The sequence below is a fragment of the Lepidochelys kempii genome, chromosome 23 (genome assembly GCF_965140265.1).
Source record: "Lepidochelys kempii isolate rLepKem1 chromosome 23, rLepKem1.hap2, whole genome shotgun sequence".
Lineage (NCBI taxonomy): Eukaryota > Metazoa > Chordata > Testudines > Cheloniidae > Lepidochelys > Lepidochelys kempii.
The window spans coordinates 3,236,901-3,261,460 of NC_133278.1; the positions used below are offsets into that span (position 1 = coordinate 3,236,901).

Sequence of the window (24,560 nt, forward strand, 5' to 3'; positions counted from 1 at the left end):
GGCAGTAATAGGAGCGGGGGCTGCAGGAGCACTGCACAAAGTTGTGTTTCGAGACACACACACACGCACGCACACGCCCCGGCTTCACACGCTCCAGGAGCTGCAGCCTGCTTTCTCGGCCCCAAGAGATCCCAGCACTGAAAGCCGGAAGGGGCCACATCCAGATGCCCCTTTCCAGGCCCGCCTTCTTAACAACTTGCGGCACCTCCAGAGGGCTCCTTGCCTGCAGAGCTCATCGACATCGTCGGCCCAGTTATAGGTGGGGAAATCGAGGCAGGAAGTGGTTTCCAGCGGAGCACTGCCAATGCCAAGGCCAAGGCCGGGCTGCCACGCGCTCCCCACTCATATCTGGAGCTGCCAACCTGCCGCACACCCCAGGCTGGGAGGAGACAGCACCCACCGGTGGCAAAGACCCAAGGAGCCAGGGGAGCCAGAGAGAGTCGGTGACGCTGTCTAGGGGCCAGGGCACAGCTCAGGCTGCCAAGCCAAGAACAGTCTGGGGGGCAATCTCCTCCAACGCCAGCCCTTAGCTAAGAGCCCCTGGACCACGCGGGGCCATTTGCACGCAAGGGAGCTCCTGGCCTCAGCCTGACAGGCAGAAGTGACGCAGGAGCCAAAATCTCATTGAAAGTCAAAGGGGGCCTGAGGTGTTGCTGAGAAACTTTATCCTACAGATGGATCAATCATCCCCATCCACACCCCTCTATCCATTCCCACCCACACCTTCTCTATCCATCCATCCCCAGACACCTCCCCTCTATCCATCCCCCCTACAAATTGATCCATCCCTCTACACACTCCCTCTATCCATCCATCCCCACCCTTTCTATCCACACCCCCTCTATCCATCCTCCCTACACATCTATCCATCCCTCCCCATACACACCCCTTTAGCTATCCCCCAGCCATTTGATTCACACCCATGGCACGTCCAGCGATTAATGCCGCTGTCTGCGGTGGGTTTGCTGGGCAGCGATCTGTGGCTGGTCCCCGCTCCACCAGCCTGATGGGGGGTTAATTGGGCCCAGCCTTGCTCTGCTCTGGAAATTTGTGCTCTCTGACGAGCCGCTGCGGTGCCAGATGGCTGCTAAGCAGCCAGAGCTAGAGGGGATGGCCAGATGGATCGCAGAGAGGTGGCTGGGTGTAGGGACACCAGAACGGCCCCTCTGGATCGGGCCAAGGGCCCATCTAGCCTGGTATCCTGTCTCTGACGGCACCTGCTGCTTCAAAGGCAGGAGCACTGTTCCCAGGGCTGGATCCTCCCTAGCTGGGTCCTGCTGGGAAGTGGGGTGGCTTCTACCCCCGATTAGCTCCAGATCTTCTCCTTCTCTATGTAAACGGGGTCCACTGCCGACAGGGGAGGACCTTTCTGCCTCTCGCTTTTAGATGATGTAGTGGCTGGAGCCAGGGTTGCTGGCTCACACCATGATCGGGTCAGCGTCGTGCTTGCCGCTGAGTTGCCTTCAAGCCCTGGTTCCCAAAATCCAGGCATTCTGAAGGACATTTCCAGCCCAGATGGGAGGTGGGGGCCCGCAAGGCAAAGCTGGAAGACATGACCCCCGAGGGCCACACAGCAGACAGCTGTGAACACCCACAGCCTGGAATTTGGTATTGACTAAAATCTTGGGCTTGGCAAGCCAATTTCACCCTGATGGGGTAGGGGAGGATCTTGGTTCCCGGATTTTGAACGCGGGCAAAACTCAAGCGAAAAGCCCCATTGTGCCATGAGCTGCCAAGACGCAGGGCGAGAGACAGTCCCCAGACGGGTGTGGGAGGGGAAGGGACAGCGTGCGGGTGGGTGTTTTCTATGGCAACGTGCACAGAACCCGGAGCGATGATGCCAAGGGTCTCGTTGGGCATCGCAGGGAGCACCAGCCACACCTACCTCTCCCGCCTCCCCAGTTGTCCCACACACCCTGGCTCCTCTCTCTAAAGAGCCTTGTGAATACAGGAGAGCGACAGACCCTCCTGGCTAATTGGCTCCTTTTATGAGGTCTCCACCACATGAGTTTCCACTGGATGTGATCGAATGCAAAGCATGAGGCTGGGAACACCACATAAGCCGGTTTACACGCCCCCTCGGAGTTTGCCCCGGTCTCTGGGGTTGCCAGGGGTGTGAGAGGCTATGGTGACCCCCTTCCCCAAATTGACAGCCACTGGGATTTCCCCTGCCAGCTATTACTGCCCCAACCCGGGAGCCCAGCTCAGACCCTTCTGCCCAGAGGAGGGGTCTCTGCTAGCGACCCAGGGAGAGCCCCCCTGAATCGGCTCAGGGCAGGATGGGGCCCTGTGAAGGGTTTTCACTCACCGCAGGAGCGCTTCCCTGTGGCCAGGCATGGCGGTACTGCTGGCTTGCAATCTGGCCTCTCGTCCAGAGCACGGCCCTGTGGCCAGGGGCCCAGATTTGCGTCCGCTCCTCTTGGGGGCAACAAAGCTTAAGCAAGAAAAGTCCAACGAAGAATTCCAAGTCTTCGGGCCAGGTCCCTGGCCCCCAGGTGATGCCAGTGGCTGGCAGGGGAACCGAGGACCTCCCTCTCCATGGGGCCAGCTCAGGGACTATAACCTACAGCCCCCTTCTGCAACCAACCTCTTCTCTTTATTACAGCTAGCTTGCTCCTTCCCCACTGAGCTCTGCCTCCAGGTGCAGCCAGGTCACATAACAGGCCTCTCCAGTCTGCATTAACCCATTCAGGGCCAGGGAGGGCCAACCCCCCCATTCATGACAAGGCCTGGGGGGAGCCATCAAGACTCTTTCCTTTGGCTTGTCTGGCGAGACTGGGAGCTCTTTGGGGCAGGGACTGTCTCGGTCGGGTGATGGTGGGGAGGGGACCCCAGGCTGGGCTGGGGCCTGTGTGGTGGGTCAGGGTTATAATAATCAAAGTTCAATGCAGGTAAGTGTGTTTTGCCTCCCCGAATCATCCTCACCTCCACCCCCAAGCTGTTCATGTCCAGTCCCTGACTGTGGGTCTAGCTTCAATGCAGCCTTGGGGGGGGTCCCAGGAGAGCTGAGGGGGAGTCTTCTCCCACCGAAAGCAGAGCCTTTGGATTACATGGCAAAGGTTAACACAGTGGGGGAAGCCCCTTTCCACCTGAGCTAGGAGGGTCGGGCTTTGAGCAGCTGCCTGCTCGGCTTTGGGCGCTGGGACGCCCCCGTGCAGGGAGCACTCCCGTCGTTACTCCCGCTCTACAGATGGGGAAAGCGAGGTGCAGGAAGAGGGTGGTGGGGGAAGGGTTTTGTCAAGGTCACACACTGCAAGTTAGTGACAGAGCTGGGAGTAGGACCCAGGAGTCCTGACACCCATCCCCCCTGCTCTAACCACTAGACCCCACTCCCCTCCCAGAGCTGAGGATAGAACCCAGGAGTCCTGGCACCCACCCACCCTGCTCTAACCAGTAGACCCCACTCCCCTCTCTGAGCTGGGATAGAACCCAGGAGTCCTGGCTCCCAGACACCCTGCTCTAACCAGTAGACCTCACTCCCCTCTCAGAACTGGGAAAAGAACCCAGGTGTCCTGGCTCCCAGTCTTCCATCAGTTACACTCAGGGAGCATCTCCTACACCTTCTCTCCCCACCTACGTCTCCAGCAGATGTTTAGGTAAAAAGGCCCTTATTAGGGAGCGGCGTTTGTGCCTGAGCAATAATTACTCCCTCGTTATCTCCGTAATTACAGGCTGTCGGCCTGCACCGGGCACGAGACTGCTGTAACCAGGGGGATTTGCTCACGATCTCTGCTCCAACAATTCCCCGGTGCTCTCAGGCAGAACGGAGTCTGGGTGGGTGGGTGGCTAAGTTGGTGGGGAGGGGGAAGCTGGCAGGGGGCTCCCCACTCTGAGAACGACAGCACAGTGCAGGGGGGAGTAGCGCCCCCTTATGGAGCTTTGTCATGGACGAGAAGCCCTGAGAGAAATCTCACAACTGTGCCCTTCAGGCTGGGCACCAGGCAGACCGTGGCTGGGATCAGGGGTCCCGTTGGGCCACGCGCTGCACAGACCCCGACAGACCAGGGGCCGGTTGGGCCGGGCACCACACAGACTCCAAACTGGATCGGGGCCCCGTCAGGCCAAGCGCTGCCCAGATCCTGACCGAGATCAGGGGCCCCTGTCGGGCCAGGCGCTGCACAGACCCTAGCTGAGATCAAGGGCCCCATTGGGCCGGGCACTGCACAGACCCCGGCTGAGATCAGGGGCCCCTGTTGGGCCAGGCGCTGCCCAGACCCCGACTGAGATCAGGGGCCCCTGTTGGGCCAGGCGCTGCCCAGACCCCGACTGAGATCAGGGGCCCCTGTCGGGCCAGGCACTGCACAGACCCCAGCCGAGATCAGGGGCCCCTGTTGGGCCAGGCACTGCCCAGACCCAGACTGAGATCAGGGGCCCCTGTTGGGCCAGGCGCTGCCCAGACCCCGACTGAGATCAGGGGCCCCCGTTGGGCCAGGCGCTGCGCGCACCCCAACCAAGTTCAGGGGCCTCCGTCGGGCTGGACACTGCCCAAACCCAGACGAGAAATGGCCTCTGCACCCAAAGAGCTCCTGTGGGTCGTCCCTGGCCAGGTGCCTTGTTCCATGGTGCTCTTGTCTCCCTGGGTAGGGGCACCTGGGGTGCTGAGGATCCAGCCACAATCCCCCTGGGGACACAGCTCCAGGTGGCTGGAAGATGGGAGCAGGGGGGGTGTGGAAATTAGTGAGCGCGAATCAAAAACCGGCTAACCCCAAACTGTGCCTGAAGGGGGTCCCGGAGGGTCCTTCCCCACCCCAGGGGGTTCACACTCCACCCCCATGCTGGGACCATCCGGCTCCGAGCAACCCCCGAAGGCAAAATTCGCCGTTGGCAGCTTTGGTCTCCAGCCGTGAGCTTTCATTGGCTTGCGTCCCATGTGATGTCATCAGTGCCTTGGTGACTGCATGGTGTCATCATCTCCACCGCCCATCTCCACGGGGACCTCTTGCTCCCTCCTTGATGTCTTCAGCGTGGCGACCTTTCTCCCCCTCCCAAGCGCCATCCCAGCACTGTCATGGTGGCCGCTCTACCTCCAGGATGTCATCGCTATGACATCAGTGATGTCATCAGCGAGGTCATCACCGCTGCGACCTTCCACCTCTTGCGATGCCATCACCAGGGTGCCAGGTCTCCCCTGGCAATGTTGTTGCCGCAGTGACCTTCCTCCCCTCTGATGTCACTATGATAACCTTGCTTTATGGCATCATCACCATGGTGACCTCACTCCCCAGGATACCATCACCGGGGCGCCAGGTCTCCCCTGGCAATGTTGTTGCCACGGTGACCTTCTACCCATCCACCCCCTCCACCCCCGCATCTCACGTCCCCCTCCAGCCAGCTTGACCCCAGCAGGACAGGTGATCCGGGACGAGGGCTAACGGCCATCAGAGCCAGAGCCAAAGGTCCCAGGGAAGATTTTGCACGTTCCCATCATCATCTCTTCTTCTCCTGAAACACAGCGCTAATAAATCTGACGACTCCGCTCCCCCGTTCCCTGCCAAGCCAGCTTGTCCGCTGAAAAATTGAACAGCCAGGAACTCAGAGAGCCTCTGTATAAATCACGCTCTGGCTGCTTCACTTAACACCTCTTGTTCGGCCTGAAGTATCAGCTGCTTCCTTGGAACCTCTCAGCTGATGAGGCCAGCACGTGGATGGGCCCAGGAAGAGCTGCCAATAGGAACCGCTCGAAGCCCCCCAGCTGGCGCATTGCTGGCCTTGCGGACAAGGCGCTGGGTGGGCATTCAGGATGCCTGGGTTCAAGTCCTGGCTCTTTCGCGTGGCCCCGGGGGAGTTGCTTTATGTGGCCCGTTTGCTTCTCCGTCGCGTGCACTCGCGCAAAGTGATCGTGCGATGCTCGTGCAAGGGAGCGGAGAGTCCTGATCTGCTGGCGTTGCTGGAGGGCTGGTGCGTATGACCCAGAGGTAGGGAGACAGCTCCTTGAGTTCCCTGTGACTCAGTTTCCCCAGCTGTAAAATGGAGATAGCGAGCTTTCCTTTGTCTTGTGAGCTCTTCAGGGCAGGAGCTGTCTGTCTCTGTGCAGCACCTGGCACAATGGGACCCTGGGCTTAGCTGGGACCTCTAAATGCTCCTATGGACTCCCCACTTCTATCCCCAATGCCGTGAAGGGAGTGGGGTGGGGTCTAGGGGAGCAGGGAGATCTGGACGTCAGGACTCCTGGGTTCTATTCCTGCCTCTGTCACCAACTCTCTGAGTGACCTTGAGCAAGTCCTTTCCCCTCCCCACACCTCGGTTTCCCCATCCTTAAACTGGGGGGGGGGGCACCTTGCTGTGGGAGGGTGGAGATTGAGACCTTAATTTATTAATGTTTGTAAAGTGCTTGGGGATCCACCCCCACCGCAGAAGTGCAAGGATCCAAGGTGTGGAAAGAGGCGTGCCTTGATAAGGAGAGATGCCCGGCACCTCACCCATCCCAGACACTCTCCTTGTCTCCTTGTTCTGGGCAAGCTCCTTGGATGTTTCATGCTCTCCACCCCTGGCATGTTGTGTTTGCTTGCCTTGCACTGCGCACAGCCCGGTGCCTCACTCCAGACCTCTTGCACGTTTGGGACACCCTCCTGGCCCCTCGCACTTTTCATTCGTGCTTCTTGCGCTTGCGTGTTCTGTGCATGCTCCCGACGCCCCGTGGGTTTTTTTCATGCTCGTCGCACCTCGCACGTCCCACTTGCCTTGCACGCTCCATGCATCGTGCACGCTTGATTCACCCTCCTCGCCCCTCGCACCTTCTGTGCAGGCTCCTTTCAGCCTCGCACGTTCCCTGCATGCCCCCAGCCGCTGGAGGCAACGCCCCAAGCGCAGCAATGAAACGAACGAGCCCGGCCCTGCCCTCAAAGATCCGATCTCCCCCAGGTCTCCAGGGCATTCAGATCTAGGCAGGTGACTGGCTCAGGACTCCCGGTGCCCCTGTGCCCTCCAGTCCAGGCCGGGGAAGCTGTGGCCCAGAGTGGAGATTGGAGGCCCAGGCAACGGTGAGCTCTCAAGGTCTCGCTGCTTCCCGAGTCCTTTTAAAAAGCAGCAAGATCCCGGAGCTTCTTCCTGTGTCCTCCGGCCCTTGAAAGCGACACGTGGCAGCAGCTGCGATTTGTCATGGAAGGAGGCGATGGAGCGGAGGAGGCTGGAGAGATGGAGTGAGACACTGTGTGTGTGTGTCCATCTGTCCGTCTGTCCCAGCCGCCCCCTGCTGGAGGGCTTGAGACCGACTCTGTGAGTGTGTGTGTGTGTCCACGTGGGTGGACGGATGGCCACCGGGTGCCCGGGTTGTAGCTGGGGGGGGGGGATGGGTGAAGTGGGGACACAGCACTTGCCCTGGCTGGGGCTGACTAGTGGGGGGCGGCCTGGCAGCGCCCACGGCTGGGGGAGGCCCCGGCTGCGGCTGGCGTCGCTGAGCGGGACCTGGCCTTTTCCTCATCCATCATAGTTAGGGCTCCGGCGTGGGGAGCTGGGAGGTGGAAGTGCATTTATCACAGCTGCCAGCGACACAGCGAGAGGGGACAGGGCTGGTTCCCACGCGCCAGGGACCTGCACAGCCCGCACCATGGACAGCTAGGGCCACAGGTACCTGGCTCGGGCAGTGCCCCATGGGCAGGCTGAGCCCAGCCAGTGGGGGGCAGTGCTGTGTTGTTCCCCCACCCACCAGACCTGACTACCAGCCCCCGCTCTAACCACTAGACAGCTGGGGTTAGAACCCAGGAGTCCTGCCTGACTCCCAGTCCCCACCCACCTACCTACCAGCCCACCACATTCCCTTACAGCATCAAGGAAAGAACCCAGGAGTCCTGACTCTCAGTCCCCCCCTGTTCTGCCTACTATCTTACCCTTCCCAAGCCAGGAGTAGAACCCAGGAGTCCTGGCTCCCAGCTGCCCCCTGCTCTAACCATTGGACCCCACTGCCCTCCCAGAACCAGAAGTAGACCCCAGGAGTCCTGACTCCCAGCCCCCTGCTCTAACCCACTAGAACCCACTCCCCTTCCCAAGCCAGGAGTAGAACCCAAGAGTCCTCGCTCCCAGCCCCCACCCACTAGCCTGTCCTGCATCTCCCTCCCACCAGGGCACCACTCTGACTCAGTTTCCCGGGGCAGCCTCTCCCACGCAGCTGCATCCCCTGCCCTCCCCCACAGCACCGCACCAGTCTCTGCTCTTTGGATCCAACACCCCCTTCCCCCCGGCAACACACACACACACACACACACACACACACTGTGCAATCACCTCCCTTCCCATCCTCCCTCCCAGCTGTTTCCCTGAATGTCAGCCTGCGCCTGACGGGGCCCATGTATCACAGCCTGTCCCCAGTCAGTGCCTCTGACCTTTTCCCGCATGCGAGGAAGGGAAAGCACCCCGGGCCTTGGCTGACTTTTGCATCTGCTCTCAGCCTCTGGGGACCACCAGCGCCATGCAGGAGGGAGCAGGCACCCGGGCGAGCCAGGCCTGGATGAGAGGAAGCGCGGGGCTCCCAGATGCAAGAGGCAGGAATACTCCCAAGTGCTTTCATAAAGCCTCCTTTCATTATTAAACTTTGCGGCTGGTTGGAAAGAGCCGGGTCAAAGGGCCTTCGCCTCCCTGGGTAGGCCCCGGGCTGCAGTCGGCAGGTGGCATGGCAACTCACGTCGGCCTACATGTCAGCTTGCTAAAAATAGCAGCCACGCTGCAGGTAGGTGGGCAGTGGCCCAGGCTGGCCACCTGCTTCCGTCCCCAGAGTCCTGAGTCCCGAGCCCCTAGCCAGCGCTGTGCCCCGTGCTGCCACGGCTTCGCGGCTCCGGGTGCTCCCGCCGGCGAGGTCACAGCACACTTGGGTCTGCCTGCATGTGCCCGGCGCCTGGCCTTTATTTTGTGCCCCCGCTGATCGCCATGCCCGAGTACACTACTAGGGGGTGCTGGTCTGAGGGAAGCAAGGTGCGGGGGGTGCTCAGAAGGGGGCGCTCTTCCCTTGCAATCAGCGCTGACCCCAATGCCCTAATGTGCGCGATGCCCCCGGTGCTGAATGTCGTCAGACGTCGCCGGTGTGGTGCTCTGCTCCGTCCAATGTTGATAACTGTCGGCTTGGTGCGTGTGTTCCCTCCGCGTGCTGCCCGGGCTCTGCACAGATCGCTGACACACAGCTACGGTGACCAGACGTCCCCATAAAATCGGGACTGTCCCGACATTTAGCTGTTTGTCCCGCGCCCCGACCGATGTACGGTGGGGACGCCATTTGTCCCGACATTTTGTCTCGGGGCTGGAGGAGTACACTGACGAGCGCTCAGCTGGGGTCCCGGCGATGCTCATTAGGGGCGGCTCCCAGGAAAGAGCGGGCAGCGGGACCCTGCGGCCCCTAGGCACGGGGGTGGCTGGGGGTGGGGGGGTCCCCGCGTGCTGCACCTACCATAAGCTCTGGCTCCATCGCGGCCAATGGGAGCTGCAGGTGCGGACAGGGCGCAGACGCCCCCTCCCGCCCCCCCCCCCCCCGGCTGCCCCTGCACCTGGGGCGCTGCGTACGACTCACCCCACAGCTTCCAGCCAAGGGCAGCTGCAGCCAGTGCTTGTGGCAGGCGCAGCACGTGGAGTGGAGACCCCGCTGGCTGCCGCGGACCCGAGGAGTCAGAGGAACCTGCCGGGTGCTTCCCAGTGGGTGGGAACCATCCCCCAGGTAAGCAGCGAGGCTGCGGCTGGGGCCCTGCGCCCGAGGCTTGCGGCGGGGCTGCGGGCGGGGGCCGGGGCCGTGTGCTTGTGACGGGGGCCGGGGCCATGCGCCCCCAACCCGCGGCTTGCAGCAGGGCTGGAGCGGGGACTGTGAGCCCCCGACCCGCGGCTTCCTCAGGCTGTGTGTCCCCCTTCCCCCATGGCTCCAGTGGGATGGGGGCTGTGAGCCTGTGTGTCCCGATATTTTATTCTTGTCATCTGGTCACCCTAGGCACAGCAGACCCCAAGAGAACCCCCAATGACCACAGACTCCGATAAGGTACGAAGGCACCCGGCCAGGTTTATTGCCAAACGAAACAGTCCCTAGCTCCCCGGATCACTTGTCTACCGTTCTGCTAGGACATATTTGCTCCCTGACAATGGACCGGCTCAGTCAGTGGCGGGATTTACCTCTGCCCCCTAGGCCAGACAAAGACAACCCCGCAGGGGTGCGTTCTTATACACAGGTGCAAACAAGTTACACCTCCCTCCTGACGTATTGAGGTACAACCCCTCTGCGTGTCAAGGTGCCGCCTGTTACCTTGTACATGTTGGTTCGAGCAGAACAGCCCCATCCATCATATTCCCCTTGTGACCCCGTCTTTACGATGGCTCAGCACGTCCCTGTTATCTGTGTGGAATGTGCTCATGCCAGCGTGTCCTGGCACCATCCTGGCACGAGTTTACACTCCTTGTGCCCGGGACCTTTTCGGTACGTGTGTTTTTGCAGCATCTGCCTTCTTCGTGGCAGATTCCGTGAGCAGGGCCTGCCTCTGACTCACAACTTCACTTTGTTTTGTATCAGCAAAGCCTTGACCGTTAGTTACTTTAACTCCGACCTTAGGTCTCGTACCGGGCCTCTGAAACAAGGACTTCTGTTTCAGGACCTCATCTTACCACACGGAAGTGCTAGGGGGTGCTGTGCTGCGGGGAGCAGGACGGGGGGGCTCAGAAGGCGAGGGGCCCCGGAGCAGTGCTGCCCCCAAGGCTGCAGCGCTAGGGGGTACTGTGCTGTGGGGAGCAGGGCGGAGGGCTCAGAAGGGGGCACTCTGCCCCCAGCGTCGGTGCAGCCGAGCTCCCCGGCCTGGCCGGAGACCCCTGCCCACGGAGCGACAGGTGCTACACAGCCATTCCCTCCTGACAGCGGCACCAGCTGGTGCTGCCCAAGCCTCACTCCTCAAAGTGCGGCTCCTCATGCCCGCATGGGCGTGTCTGCGGGTCCTCATGACAGCAGGGCCTGGCGATGCGCCGAGCGGCGCTGCCCTGGGGCAACCTGGCAGGACTGGCAGAGCCTGTCTTCATAGTGTGCAGAGGGAGGGCTCCCAATCAGAGCTGGGGGCCCCGTATCCCCTTCCCTCCCCTGCTCAGACCTATGGGCTCCCCTCACCTGGTACCTCTCCTCCCCACCACCCCAAATCAGACCAGGGAGCCCACGGAGGGATAGAGGGGTGTGTAAGGGGATGGATTACATTAGATTAGATAGTGTGTATGGGGAGGGATGGATGGATATTGTGTATGGAGATTGATGGATGGATGGATGGAGTGTATGGGGACAGAGAATGGATGGAGTGATGGATGGATGAATGGGGATAGAGAATGGATGGAGAGATGGAGGGATGGATGGGGACAGAGGATGGATGGAGAGATGGATGGAGGGATGGATGGATGGAGTGTATTGGAAAAGAGGAGGGATGGAGGGATGGATGGAGTGTATGGGGACAGAGAATGGATGGAGTGATGGATGGATGAATGGGGATAGAGGATGGATGGAGGGATGGATGGATGGAGTGTATTAGAAAAGAGGATGGATGGATGCCGTGTATGGGGACAGAGGATGGATGGAGGGATGGATGGAGTGTATGGGGACAGAGAATGGATGGAGGGACGGATAGGGACAGAGGATGGATGAAGGGATGGAGGGATGGATAGGGTCAGAGGATAGATGGAGGGATGGATGGGGACAGAGGATGGATGGAGAGATGGATAGGGACAGAGGATAGATGGAGGGATGGATAGGGACAGAGGATGGATGGAGGGATGGATGGAAGGAGGGATGGAGAGGTATGGATTTCAGCCCCAGGAAATAGCCCGGCTCCCTCATACCAGCTCCAGTCAGTGCAGAGCCCCCTCCCAATTAATTATTCTTAAGCCCGGAAGCCAGGGTGAGGGCTGGAGATGGGGCAGGGGGGAACAGGGCCCAAGGTGTGTGTGGGGGGGGGGGACAGGGCCCAGTGGTATCAGTTGTCCTGCCTGCCTGGGCCAACAGCCCTTGGCACTGAGCACCGGGCCAGGGGACCCTAGGGAGGCTGGGGGGGTGCTGGCAACTGATGGATGTGGCGTGGCTCGTAACTAGGCCGGACTTCGGCTGGTTGCCATGGTAACCAGCTGAGCCATTGTTCTGTTGCAAGGGGGAACACCACGGAAGTTTCTGGGTTACACGGGGCATTGTTGTTGGGGGGGGGCATGTACTGATGCCCCCACCCCCTTCCCCAAGGGCCAAAAGGCAGCAGTGCAGACCCCCCCATTGTCCAATGCAGGACAAATTCTGTTGCTGGTGTAAATCCGGAGTAACTGCGTGAGGCCAGACTCATGCCAATGGAGCGAAGGCCAATTGACACCAGCTGGGGATCTGGCCCCATTGACTTCAAGAGAGTTACTCTGGTGCAACTGAGAGCAGAATCGGGCCCTTACTCTGGATTTATATTGCCGGTCAAAAAACATCCCAAGGTGCTTGTAGCCTGGGATCAAGTCACCCCGTCACCTTCTCTTTGGTAAAGTAGCTCCTGGAGTTGGTCACTACCAGGCAGGTTTTCTAACCCTCTGATCCTTCTCGTGGCTCTTCTCTGACCTCTCTCCAATTTATCCACATCCTCCTTGAATGGTGGGCACCAGAACCGGACACAGGATCCCAGCAGCGGTCGCACCAGGGCCAAACACAGAGGGGAAAGAATTTCTCTGCTCCTACGCGAGATTCCCCTGTTTATACAGCCCAGGATCGCATTGGCCCTTTCAGTCCCAGCGTCGCACTGGGGGCTCCTGTTCCGCTGATTATCTACTCCGGCCCCCAAATCTTTTTCAAAGTCATGGCTTCCCAGGAGAGAGTCCCCCAGCCTGTCCATCTAGCTCATTCTTTGTGCCTAGATGTCTCTATTGAGCCCAAGCCGTCCTCAAACACATACCGGGTGCTTGTGCCCAGTTTCCCAGGCAATCCGGATCGCGCTGAATCAGTGACGTGTTACCTTGTATTTACTCCCCCGCCCCGATCTTTGCGTCATCTGCCAACTTCATCAGTGACAATGTTACAGTTTCTACGTGGATAAAAAGGTAAAATAGCGCAGGGCCCCTGTGATAAATGAAGGGGGGGATAGCTCCCTTTTATGGAGCCCCAGCCAGCCAAAATCCCTGTTAGTAGCTGTTCTCTACTTGCTTTACCCATAAAGGTTAAAAAAAGCCCATAGGTAAAAGGAAGGGAGTGGGCACCTCACCAAAAGAGCCAATGGGAAGGCTAGAACTTTTTAAAATTGGGAAAAAACTTTCCCTTTGTCTGTGTGTTGTTCTCCGGAGAGAGGAGACACAGAGCTGCAATGCAGTAAGAAGCTTTAAACCAAGTATGAAAAATCATCAGATCATACCTCGAACCTACTTACCTGAAACCCCAGATATGTAAGCAGATCAGGGAATGTCTAGGAAGACGCGATTAGGTTTATCTCTTTTATTTCTTTATGGCTTGTGAACTTCTCTATGCTAACCCCAGGTTGCTTGTAACCTTTAAGCTGGACCTCAAGAAAACCATTCTTGATGCTGAATTATTAAATTTGCTCTTTTTTAAAACTAGCAATAGCCTATGTTCCAGACGTATTTTCTTCCTTTTTGTTTTTTTAATAAAATGTACCTTTTTTTAAGAACAGGATTGCGTTTTTGTGTCCTAAGAGGTTTGTGCACATGTTGTTTAATTAGCTGGTGGCAACAGCTGGTTTCCTTTGTTTTCTTTCTCAGCTCTTCCCCAGAGCGGGGATGAAAGGGGGGGGGAGGGATAGCTCAGTGGTTTGAGCATTGGCCTGCTAAACCCAGGGTTGTGAGTTCAATCCTTGAGGGGGCCATTTAGGGAACTGGGGCAAAAACTGGGGATTGGTCCTGCTTTGAGCAGGGGGTTGGACTAGATGACCTCCTGAGGTCACTTCCAACCCTGATATTCTATGATTCTATGAAAGGGTTTCAGGGCACCCCACAGGGAGGAATTCCCAAGTGCGCCTTCCTGGGTTCAAAGGGGTTTTTTTGCATTTGGGTGGTGGCAGCATCTACCCATCCAAGGTCAGAGAGAAGCCCTAACCTTGGGAGCTTAATACAAGCCTGGAGTGGCCGGCATTAATTTTTAGAATCCTTGCGGCCCCCCACCTTCTGCACTCAGAGTGCCAGAGTGGGGAATCAGGCTTGACAGCCCACACTGGAAACAGACCCGCTCAGTGACGATTCCCCGTTTACGGTTACATTTTGAGACCGATCAGCCAGTTCTCTGTGTGTGTGTGTGAGTGTGTCCCTGCTACCCCTGCTGGAGGGGATGAGCCCTGCTCTGTGTGTGTGTGTGTGTGTGTGTTAGACCCTGCAGCCCCCTGCTGGGGGGAAGGGTCCTGCTGTGTGTGTGTGTGGTGTGTGTGTGACCCTGCTGCTCCCTGCTGGAGGGGATGGGCCCTGCTGTATGTGTGTGTGTGTGAGAGAGAGAGAGAGAGACCCTGCTCTCAGAGACAAGCACTCTACTAGCCAATCTCCTCCCCGCCCCCCAATCACCGCTGCCCCCTGAAACCCCTCCGCCCAGAACTGCAAATCCCCAGCTCCTGGCTGTGGAGAGACAGCAGGACGCGGCTCCCGCAGGCTGGGGGGGCTGCCCTGTGAGTAGCTGGGGGGGCTCAGTAGGGGGCGCTCTCCCTTGGAATGCAGCGCCAGGCTGGAGAATGGGGGTATCCCCCGGAGTACAGGCCGGGTGAGCTCCCCCACCCACCCAGCCCAGCCCAGCCCTGGAGGGACCCTCTCCAGGGGCGAGAATTGGGGGTTCACACTCACCTCCGATTTCCCATCTCAGCCAACATGAAATAGAGACTAGGGCCTGGCAAGGGCGGGAGGCAGGAGGGGATGAGTGGGGTGGGCCCCGAGGGCTCATCCTACAGCTCCGCATAGGGAGGGGGGCATCTCTGCTAGGCCCAGGCCATGGGAGGGGGGAGTTCAGAACTGAGAGCAGGTGAGGGGTAGCAGCATTAGCCCCCCAGCAGGGACAGAACCAGGCAGTGATGGGGGGAGGGGCAGACCCAGGCAACACTGGAGGGGCCAGGGTTACCCCCCCTCAAGCAGGGACAGACCTCAGACATGGACCAGACACCCAGGTTGGGTCCCAAGTGGTTTATTTGCTTCCCAGCCAGTCGCTGGGGGAGGGGGGTGTCCCGGGCCCGGTGGAGTCGGGAGGGGATCTGTGCCCCACCCCCACCCCCTAGCGGAAGAAGGCCAGCCGTTCCCGCAGCCACTCCTCGGTCAGGTCCTCTGTGGTCCGGATCTCGAACACCTGGGGGGGCGGGGGGAGAGGTGGATGGAGCTGGGGTGGGCATTAAAGCGGGGTCCTCCAGAGCGGAGCCTCGATCCAGGGGTGTGGATGCTGAATGGGGGAGCAGTAAATCCCAGCTTTGGGGGGGGGGTACCGATCCCAGCTATAGGGGCTGGGAGATCCCATCTATGGGGCAATCCAGGGATGGTCCTGGCTAGGTCCCAGGTATGAGGGCAGGTCCCCGTCAGATGGGTGGGAGGCCCCGGGGGCGAGGAAGCGATAAGACCCCCATGCCCTAGGGCAGCCCCCCGGCCCTGGGACAAGGCAGAGCAGGGGGCAGGGGAGGGGAAAGCGACAGCCCCTTCCAACATGGGCCAGAGGGGAGGGGTTGGGTAGCCCACCCAGCCCCAGCATGGGTATGTGGCCGGCAGCTTGGGTGAGGGGGCTATGGGGTGCCGGTGCTGCCCATGGGAAGAGCCCGAAAGGGCATCACTGCCCTGGTACCTTGGTGAGCTCAGCTGCCTGCACCAGCCTGTTCTTGCTCCCAGCATACATCATCTGCTGCTCCGGCTTGCACCCTGCCCCATGGGGAGAGACAGAGATAGAACCCAGGAGTCCTGGTGCCCAGCTCTAACCACGAGACCTCCCTCCCCTCCCAGCACTGGGATTGAACCCAGGAGTCCTGACTCCCAGCCCCCCTGCTCTAACCACTAGACCCCACTCCCCTTTCAGAGCTGGGATAGAACCCAGGAGTCCTGGCTCCCAGCCCTATCCCAACCCTAACCACTAGATCCCCCTCCCCTCCCAGAGCTGGGATAGAACCCAGGCGTCCTGGCTCCCATCCCCACCCCGCTCTAACCACTAGACCCCACTCCCCTCCCAGAGCTAGGGAGAGAACCTAGGAGTCCTGGCTCCCAGCCCCCTGCTCTAACCACTAGACCCCACTCCCCCTGGTTCTCACCGACGGGGCTGGAGAAGATGAAGCAGAGCGGGTAGGAGATGCGCCCGTCATCATGGACGTATTTATAACTGTACACCACAAAGGTAGCCCCAGTCAAGGAGGCAGCTGCTTCTCGGCTGAGCTGGGCCACCCTGAAATGCTCCTGTCTCTATCCTTCTCCATCTCTTCACCCTCCTGGCTGGTCCTGCCCCCGCCCTGATACCTGCTCCGGGCTGCCCACACCCATGTAAGCCCTGCCAGCTGTCAGACACATTGGGATCTCCCAGGACCCCAGCCCTGCAGGGCCCGGGGCGGGTTGGCCCAAAGCCTGAAGCTCTGGGGCACCTGCCCAGCCTCCCACCACACTGCAGAGCCACAAGCAGGGGGGCTGTGGGGTACACCCCCCCACAAGAGGGGCTCATTTTCCTCTCCCTCTCTGCGCTGCCCCCTGCTGCTCTGATCCCCTGGCTGCTCCCTGCAGCCCCCTCTGATCTCAAATCTGCTCCAAGCTGGGGACAAGGGACATTTTCCCCTGCCCACAGCCCAAGCACCCCTCCTCTCCCGGGGGCGAGGATGATCCCAGGGGACCCCCCCACACACACATCCCTCATGCATACTCCTGGCATCCTGCCACCATGTGCGAGGCCCGTGCCCCGCCAGCTGGCTCGGATGCCCCCTCCCCGCCCCACGGCAGAAGGATATCGGGGCTGGCGCTCTGGCAGCTCGCTCTTCAGCTCCTCCGGAGAGATGTCCTGTGGGAGAGACGCCAAAGGCTGCATCAACTAAGGGGGATGGCAGAGCGAGGAAGAGGACAAGGAGGCTCCCTGTCACCCACATTGTACAGATGGGGAAACTGAGGCACCGAACAGGGCAGGGACTTGACCTAGGTTGCCCAGCAAGTCAGTGGCGGAGCCAGATGTGGAACCCAGGAGTTCTGGCTCCGGTCCCTGCCTGGCAAAGTGGTTAGAACAAAGCAAGTCCGGGGAGCCAGAACTCCTGGGTTCTTTCCCCAGATCTGGGAAGGGAGGGGAGTCTAGCAGGTCACAGCAGCGGGGGATGGGAATCAAGACTCCTGGGTTCCCCACTCAGCTCTGCGAGGAGAGTGGGGGCTAGCGGTTAGAGCGGGCGGGGGGCTGGGAATCAGAACTTCTGGGTTCTCTCCCCAGCTGGGCGGCGGTAGGAGGGGTGGCCCAGCGGAAGGGCAGGAAGGGCCACTCCTTACACAGGACAACAGGGAGCCGGGAGATTCCTGCCGCTGCCAGGGCACAGACCCAGAGGCGAGGGGCAACGCGGGTGCGCAGAGGAACTGCTTTTGTGGCATTTTGCCGTCTGGAGACAGACTCTGGGGTGCTGCTGCTCCCCCCGAGACACGCCAAGATCAACATGCCTGGATCAACAGCTGAGTTCACGGCTGAAAGGTGCATCAGAGCCATTGAGGGAAATCTTGAGGGAAACGGAGCCATGGATTTAACGGTTTAACAGGGAAGGGAATCCAAGGTCGGGGTGGATTCTCCATCACAGACCATCTTTAAATCCAGACGGGATGTTTTTCTTAAAGCTCTGCTCTAGGAATTATTCGGGGGAAGTTCTTTGGCCTGTGTTATCCAGGGGGTCAGACTAGATGGTCACCACGGTTCCTTCTGGCCTTGGAATCTCTAAATAAAGAATTTACTCCACTAACTGATAGCAATAGTAAGTTGCTTCCTTTTATATAGACCAGCCAGCCAAGGGGAGAAGAATGGGTCATATAGACAGTGAACCTGATCTGAAACCAATGGGAGAAACTGGTGGCAAGAGGCAGTATGGTCTAATGGGCAGGGTGCTGGGATGCAGGACACCAGGCTTTTGCGAGTCATGGCCCTGCTCTGTGCCTCAGTTTCCCTTTCTGTGAGGCTAAAGATATTGCCCTCACCGGTGTAAAGTGACCTTCATTCTCCTCTCATCAGAGACAGTGAGCGCTTTGGGGACTGGACTTTCTATGCGTTTCTTACATACAGCACCTAGATAACGGGGCCCATGCAGTTGGTTCGGGGTCAGTCCTAGTTCTCGGGGCGGGATCTAACTCAGGCTTCGTAGTCTCCACGGTGCGTTTGACCTCAGCGCTGCAGGAATCCCTTGTTCCAGTGCAGCGAGCCGGAAACTGTGGCAGCTTCATTCAGGTTGTAACAACCGCAGGCTCGGATCGAACTAAGTATGAAACTGACTGGTGCGCGCCGTGGCACCTCCCCGGGGCTCTTTCATTCGAGGGTAAATTCAATTTCTACTCCTCCTGCCCGCGTGGGTTCTCGACGCGCTGCCGGGGCGTCGCATGCAGCCCGGCAGGGAACTCAGAACGCAAACCACTGTTTGGAAAGAGAGCAGGGTTCCTTTCGGGGCCACGTGCCCCCCCCCCCCGCCACAAGGGCAGGGCACTCGACCTTAGAGGGCAAGATGCAGGGAGAGTGAAAGTGTGTGTGTGTGTGTGTGTGTGTGTGTGTGTGTGTGTGTGTGTGTGCACACGCTGCCCCCTGCTGGAGCAATGGGCACCTGCTCTGCGGGTCTGTGAGCGGGTCCTCTGTCCTTGTCCCTGCTGGAGGAGATGAGCCCGTGTGTCTGCTGCCCCCTGCTGGAGCAATGGGCACCTGCTCTGCGTGTGTCCCTGCTGGAGGGATGGGGACCTGGGTGTATGTGTGAGTGTGTGTCTGTCCGGCCCTGCCGCCCCCTGCTGGAGGGCATGACCCCTGCTCTGTCTGTCTGTCTGTCTGTCCGTCCCTGCCGCCCCCTGCTGGAGGGGATGACCCCTGCTCTGTCTGTCTGTCTGTCTGTCCGTCCCTGCCGCCCCCTGCTGGAGGGCATGACCCCTGCTCTGTCTGTCTGTCTGTCTGTCCGTCCCTGCCGCCCCCTGCTGGAGGGGATGACCCCTGCTCTGTCTGTCTGTCTGTCTGTCCGGCCCTGCCGCCCCCTGCTGGAGGGCATGACCCCTGCTCTGTCTGTCTGTCTGTCTGTCCGTCCCTGCCGCCCCCTGCTGGAGGGCATGACCCCTGCTCTGTCTGTCTGTCTGTCTGTCCGTCCCTGCTGCCCCCTGCTGGAGGGGATGACCCCTGCTCTGTCTGTCTGTCTGTCTGTCCAGCCCTGCCGCCCCCTGCTGGAGGGGATGACCCCTGCTCTGTCTGTCTGTCTGTCTGTCCGGCCCTGCTGCCCCCTGCTGGAGGGCATGACCCCTGCCTCTGTGTGTGTGTGTGTGTGTGTGTGTGTCTGTCTGTCTGTCTGTCTGTCCGTCCCTGCCGCCCCCTGCTGGAGGGCATGACCCCTGCCTCTGTGTGTGTGTTTAGTGTGTGTGTGTGTCTGTCTGTCTGTCTGTCCGTCCCTGCCGCCCCCTGCTGGAGGGGATGACCCCTGCCTCTGTGTGTGTGTGTGTGTGTCTGTCTGTCTGTCTGTCTGTCCGTCCCTGCTGCCCCCTGCTGGAGGGCATGACCCCTGTTCTGTCTGTCTGTCCGTCCCTGCCGCCCCCTGCTGGAGGGCATGACCCCTGCTCTGTCTGTCTGTCTGTCCGGCCCTGCCACCCCCTGCTGGAGGGGATGACCCCTGCTCTGTCTGTCTGTCTGTCTGTCCGGCCCTGCTGCCCCCTGCTGGAGGGCATGACCCCTGCCTCTGTGTGTGTGTGTGTGTCTGTCTGTCTGTCTGTCCGTCCCTGCCGCCCCCTGCTGGAGGGGATGACCCCTGCCTCTGTGTGTCTGTCTGTCTGTCTGTCTGTCCCTGCTGCCCCCTGCTGGAGGGCATGACCCCTGCTCTGTCTGTCTGTCTGTCTGTCCGTCCCTGCCGCCCCCTGCTGGAGGGCATGACCCCTGCTCTGTCTGTCTGTCTGTCTATCTGTCTGTCCGTCCCTGCTGCCCCCTGCTGGAGGGGATGACCCCTGCTCTGTGTGTGTGTGCGTGTGTGTGTGCGTGTGCACACTGCCCCCTGCTGGAGCAATTGACACCTGCTCTGTGTGTGCGTGAGAGCCTGAGAACGCTGCCCTCTAGTGGAGACAATCAGACTGCCACCTCCACACCCCATACTCCCCTATGGTGCTTACAATTTTGCTTCTCTAGCTCCCGTGGCAAGGGGGCTGGGTTTTGAAACAAGAGGAGGTGGGTTCTAGCCCCGCGGGCGCCATGGGAGCTCTGCAGCACAGCGGCATCTGGGAGGAGCTAGGCACAGGTCTGCTGCCCGCGGGGCCTTTAACCTAACTGAGCTTTCCAAAGGTAGCTGGAAGACGGGCGTGAAAGGTCCCCACCTGGAATTCCTCCTCCAGCACCACCAGCTGCCGCTCCTTGTCAATCTTCACTGGGGAGAGAAGACGGAGCGAGGGTCATGATCTGCACAGGGGCCACCTCCGCCAGCAGGTACCTGAGCAGCGCGGCCTTCCCCGCCGGGACTCTGAACGATCCCCAGCCAGCGCTCCGGCCCTGCTCCCCACAGCGCCCCCTGCTGGGACAGGCCAGAGCTGGAGTAGCCGGGGGCTCCCCGCATAGCCAGCGCTCCGGCCCTGCTCCCCACAGCGCCCCCTGCTGGGACAGGCCAGAGCTGGAGTAGCCGGGGGCTCCCCGCATAGCCAGCGCTTCTGCCCCGCTCCCCACAGCGCCCCCTGCTGGGAGAAGCTGGCCCCAGCGGCTGTCCAGGGCGCAGGCTGAGCGGAAGATCCACCAAGGTGAGCGACACTGGGGGTCAGGGAGCCGGAGAAGGGCCGGGGATCGTGCCCCTGGGGAGGGAGCCGGCCCGGGGACACTCACTGAGGATGGCCGCGTTGTTGGTTTCCTTCCGGAAGCGGAATTTCCTCAGCTTCTCCTTGAGCGCGGGGTCCACATCGCACACGACCAGGGAGTCCGACTGCAGAGAGACTGGCCGTGAGAGGGGGCTGGGGCAGCCTGGCTCCCTGCAGGACCCCCCCCAGCCCCAACCTGGAGGGGCGGGGAGCTGTCCCCCACAGCCAGCGTTCCTGCCCTGCACCCCACAGCACCCCCTGCTGGCAGAAACTGGGAGCTCTGCCCCACAGCCATAGCATTCCTGCCCTGCACCCCACAGCGCCCCCTGCTGGGACAGGCCAGGCCTGGAGTAGCCCAGGGTTGTTGCCGAGGAAACAGCCTCCTCCTGCCCACCGTGAAGCGTACACCGCTCTGGCAGAGCCCTGCCCAGTTGCAGGGGACGCGCCATGCCCGGGGCGCAGGGAAGGGAGAGCTCACGCGCATGTAGGTCGCTGCCCCCTTGTGGTGGGGAAGGGAGGGGGCAGCCATTGTGGTTGTGGGCCCAAAATGTTTCATCCTCTGTTCAGCTGAGACCCACCAGCTGAGAAGTGCACACGCGCACGCCTCCCACCCCCCACCCCTCCACACACATGGTCAATCTCACACACAGCCAGTGTCACACACACACAGAGACTCACAAACACCCACACACCCATTGTCACATAGACACAGATGCCCACCCATTCTCACACGCAGCCATTGTCACACCCACACTCATTGTCACACACAGCCATTGTCACACACACAGACACTCACACCCATTGTCACACATATAGCCCTTGTCACACATACACACACACAGTCACACACAGAGAGACTCACACCCATTGTCACATACACCCATTGTCACACACACAGAGACTCACACCCATTGTCACACACACAGCCATTTTCACACACATCTATTGTCACACCCACACACATTGTCACACACATACTCATCGTCACACACACACACACACCCCGTATCACATACACAGCCATTGTCACACACAGAGAGACTCACACCCACTGTCACACACCCCCATTATCTCTCTCACACACACTCATTGTCACACAGACTCACACCCATTGTCACACACAAGGCCAGTGTCACACACAGACTCACAGCCATTGTCACACACCCAGCCTCACACCCACATAGAGGGTGGGGATGGGGATGGGTTGATACACAGATGACAGGTGAAGAAACTCTCCTGTACCCAGCCATTTTTCCCAACCGCCTTTGACCCCAGGGTCGTGGGGGGCGCCCGGGATAGCCATCAAATGCTGGCACCCTGCTAAGCACCTGCTCTCCCGCCTCCCCCAGAGGAGTCCGCTGGGCAGTTTCCCCAACCCACAGGCTGCTGCCCGGCATCCCCGGGCACAGGTACCTTTTCTGCGCCTCCCACCCCAGAGACATTGCGGGTGCCACGCGGCGCCGCTGAAACCTCGGCGCTTGCAAACCCCTCTTGCTGCAGGGTGCGGGGCCCAGAGCTGCCACCCATGGGCACGTGGCCTCCCGCCTTCCCACCCCAGCCCCTTGGAGCGAAAGACTCAATTCGGACATGCCCCGAATCCCAGATCCAAGCTTTGCAGGGGAGCTGAGGAGTGGGGACACGCAACACCTGCTCCACAAGGAACCCCCTGCCTCCAATGCACCCCCCCCCGCCTCCCTTCCTGACCCCCTCGGCGTGACGCAGTGCTCGGCCTGACCATTCTGCCACGATCTCTGCCCTCCCAGCGCCGGGCGGCCTGACTCTCGGCTTTCCTCGCTGCAAGTTGGGCTGGCGCTGACCTTGTGACAGGATGCTTAGAGAGCAGTTCCTCCGGTCGGGGACACTCTGACAGCACTGATCTGCTGGGGGGAAGAGGGGGAAGTGTGGGGGTGGGGGAGGGCAGGGCAGGTTTGGCCATGTGTGGAAAGAGGAAGGGGTTTGCCTTCCAGGGGCCAAAGGAGGAAGGGAACGGTGGCAAGGGGAGCGGGGGGAAGACAGCGCAAAGGGCGACTGGGAAGTAAAAGGGCAGAGGGGGCCTGGCACAGCCCCAGGGCGCTCACAGATCTCCCCGTGTACCACCACATCCTGTTTTGGATGAGCTGAACCAACGGCCACCTGCCCCGCCCCCCCCATCCCTGCCACCACCACTCCCTGCCAGCTTCACACGAGATGCACGCAGGTCACACGGCTTCCGCTGTGCCCTGCGCCTTGCACGCACCTTTACACCAGGGCAACGTGGTCAATCAACCACCGACAGCCACCCCTGCCACTGAAAGGGGGATTGCACCAGGCATAGCCTAGGACCCAGTCACACAGTTCGATCTTGTAGGTGTGTTGTGGGAGAGACTAGAGGCCCTGGCTGCGATCAGGGATTGTGCCAGGTGCTGCACAGATCCAGACGGAGATCAGGGCCCCATTGTGCCAGGCGCTGCACAGATCCAGACGGAGATCAGGGCCCCATTGTGCCAGGCGCTGCACAGATCCAGACGGAGACCAGGGCCCCGTTGTGCCAGGCGCTGCACAGATCCAGACGGAGACCAGGGCCCCATTGTGCCAGGCACTGCACAGATCCAGACGGAGATCAGGGCCCCGTTGTGCCAGGCACTGCACAGATCCAGACGGAGACCAGGGCCCCATTGTGCCAGGCGCTGCATGACACAGACCGAGACCAGGTTAGCTCTGTAATTCCTGGGTTTAGACGTTTACGGTTGAAATGAAAGCCGCTCGGCGCTTCCTGGAGAGGTTTGAGTTTTGCTGAACTCGGTGTTCTGGATGGCCCGAGCTGACTCCAGGCAGCCTTCCCTCTGCGTTAACAAGAAATTATTTTGTCAGGGATTTTAGCTGCACTTGAGCCACCTCCAAAGAGACAATAGCTAACCGGGGGGGGGAGGCCGAAAGCACACGCCGATCCGTGGGGCTGATACTGCTACAGCTCTCGGGATTTAGTGACCCCCCCGGTACAGCCCTGCTGGTCGATTTCCTCGCTGACGCTAGCTGTAAGTGTCTAGGCCTCATGGTCACAGGGAAAAGCTTGGACATGTGACCCCCCGCCCCACCAGGCTCCAGGGCAGAGGAAGGCCAGACTTGACTGATTGATTGATTGATTTCAAAAACTCTCGTGATTTTGAAGCCAGTCTCGTGATTTGGGTTGGGCAAAGGAGAGAGGAGGGGGAGACAGGAGAGGGGAGGATAAGGAGTGGGGTGGGGGTGGGGGGAGGGAAGAGTTGGGGAAGGGGAAGAAAGAAAGAGGAGGGGAGGACGGTGCCACAGGGCAAAGGGAGGAGTAAGGGGATAGGAGGGGGAGGAGCTGGGGGAAAGGGGAGGGGCGGAAGGAAAGGGGGAGGGGCAGGAGATAGGGGAGGGGTGGAAGGAGGGGGAGGGGCAGGAGAAAGAGGCGGGGTGGAAAGAGGGGGAAGGGAAGGAGATGGGGTGGGCGGAGGGAGGGGGAAGGGGCAGGAGAAAGGGGCAGGGCAGAAGGGGGGAAGGGCAGGAGAAAGGGGCGGGGCAGAAGGAGGGGGAGGGCAGGAGATGGGGCAGGGCGGAAGAAGGGGGAGGGGCAGGAGAAAGAGGTGGGGTGGAAGGAGAGGGAAGGGTAGGCGATGGGGTGGGCGGAGGGAGGGGGAAGGGGCAGGAGAAAGGGGCGGGGCAGAAGGAGGGGGAAGGGCAGGAGAAAGGGGCGG

At 60.3% G+C, this 24,560-nt stretch overlaps 1 protein-coding gene across 1 annotated transcript; it reads right to left on the minus strand.

Moving 5' to 3' along the window:
• Nucleotides 1–15,045: 15,045 nt before the first annotated feature.
• Nucleotides 15,046–22,880, minus strand: GMFG (glia maturation factor gamma). The gene is made up of 7 exons (XM_073321408.1): nt 22,598–22,880; nt 20,891–20,987; nt 20,395–20,444; nt 16,842–16,891; nt 16,161–16,243; nt 15,704–15,777; nt 15,046–15,220 (listed from the first exon to the last, which is right to left on the minus strand). Exons 1-7 carry the CDS (start codon nt 22,796–22,798, stop codon nt 15,149–15,151), a joined length of 627 nt encoding a protein of 208 aa, XP_073177509.1. The 5' UTR covers nt 22,799–22,880; the 3' UTR covers nt 15,046–15,148.
• Between the last annotated feature and the right edge of the window lie 1,680 nt (nt 22,881–24,560).

Bases quoted from the DNA above. Each gene is read 5' to 3' on its own strand.
- GMFG (XM_073321408.1), bottom strand. From the start codon at position 22,798: ATGGCCAAACCTGCCCTGCCCTCCCCCACCCCCACACTTCCCCCTCTT. The intron at 16,244-16,841 runs ATATCCTTCTGC...GACTGGGGCTAC, and splicing joins CTGCCAGAGCGCCAGCCCCG to CTTTGTGGTGTACAGTTATA. The intron at 15,221-15,703 runs GTACCAGGGCAG...CCGCCCCCCCAG, and splicing joins AGGCAGCTGAGCTCACCAAG to GTGTTCGAGATCCGGACCAC.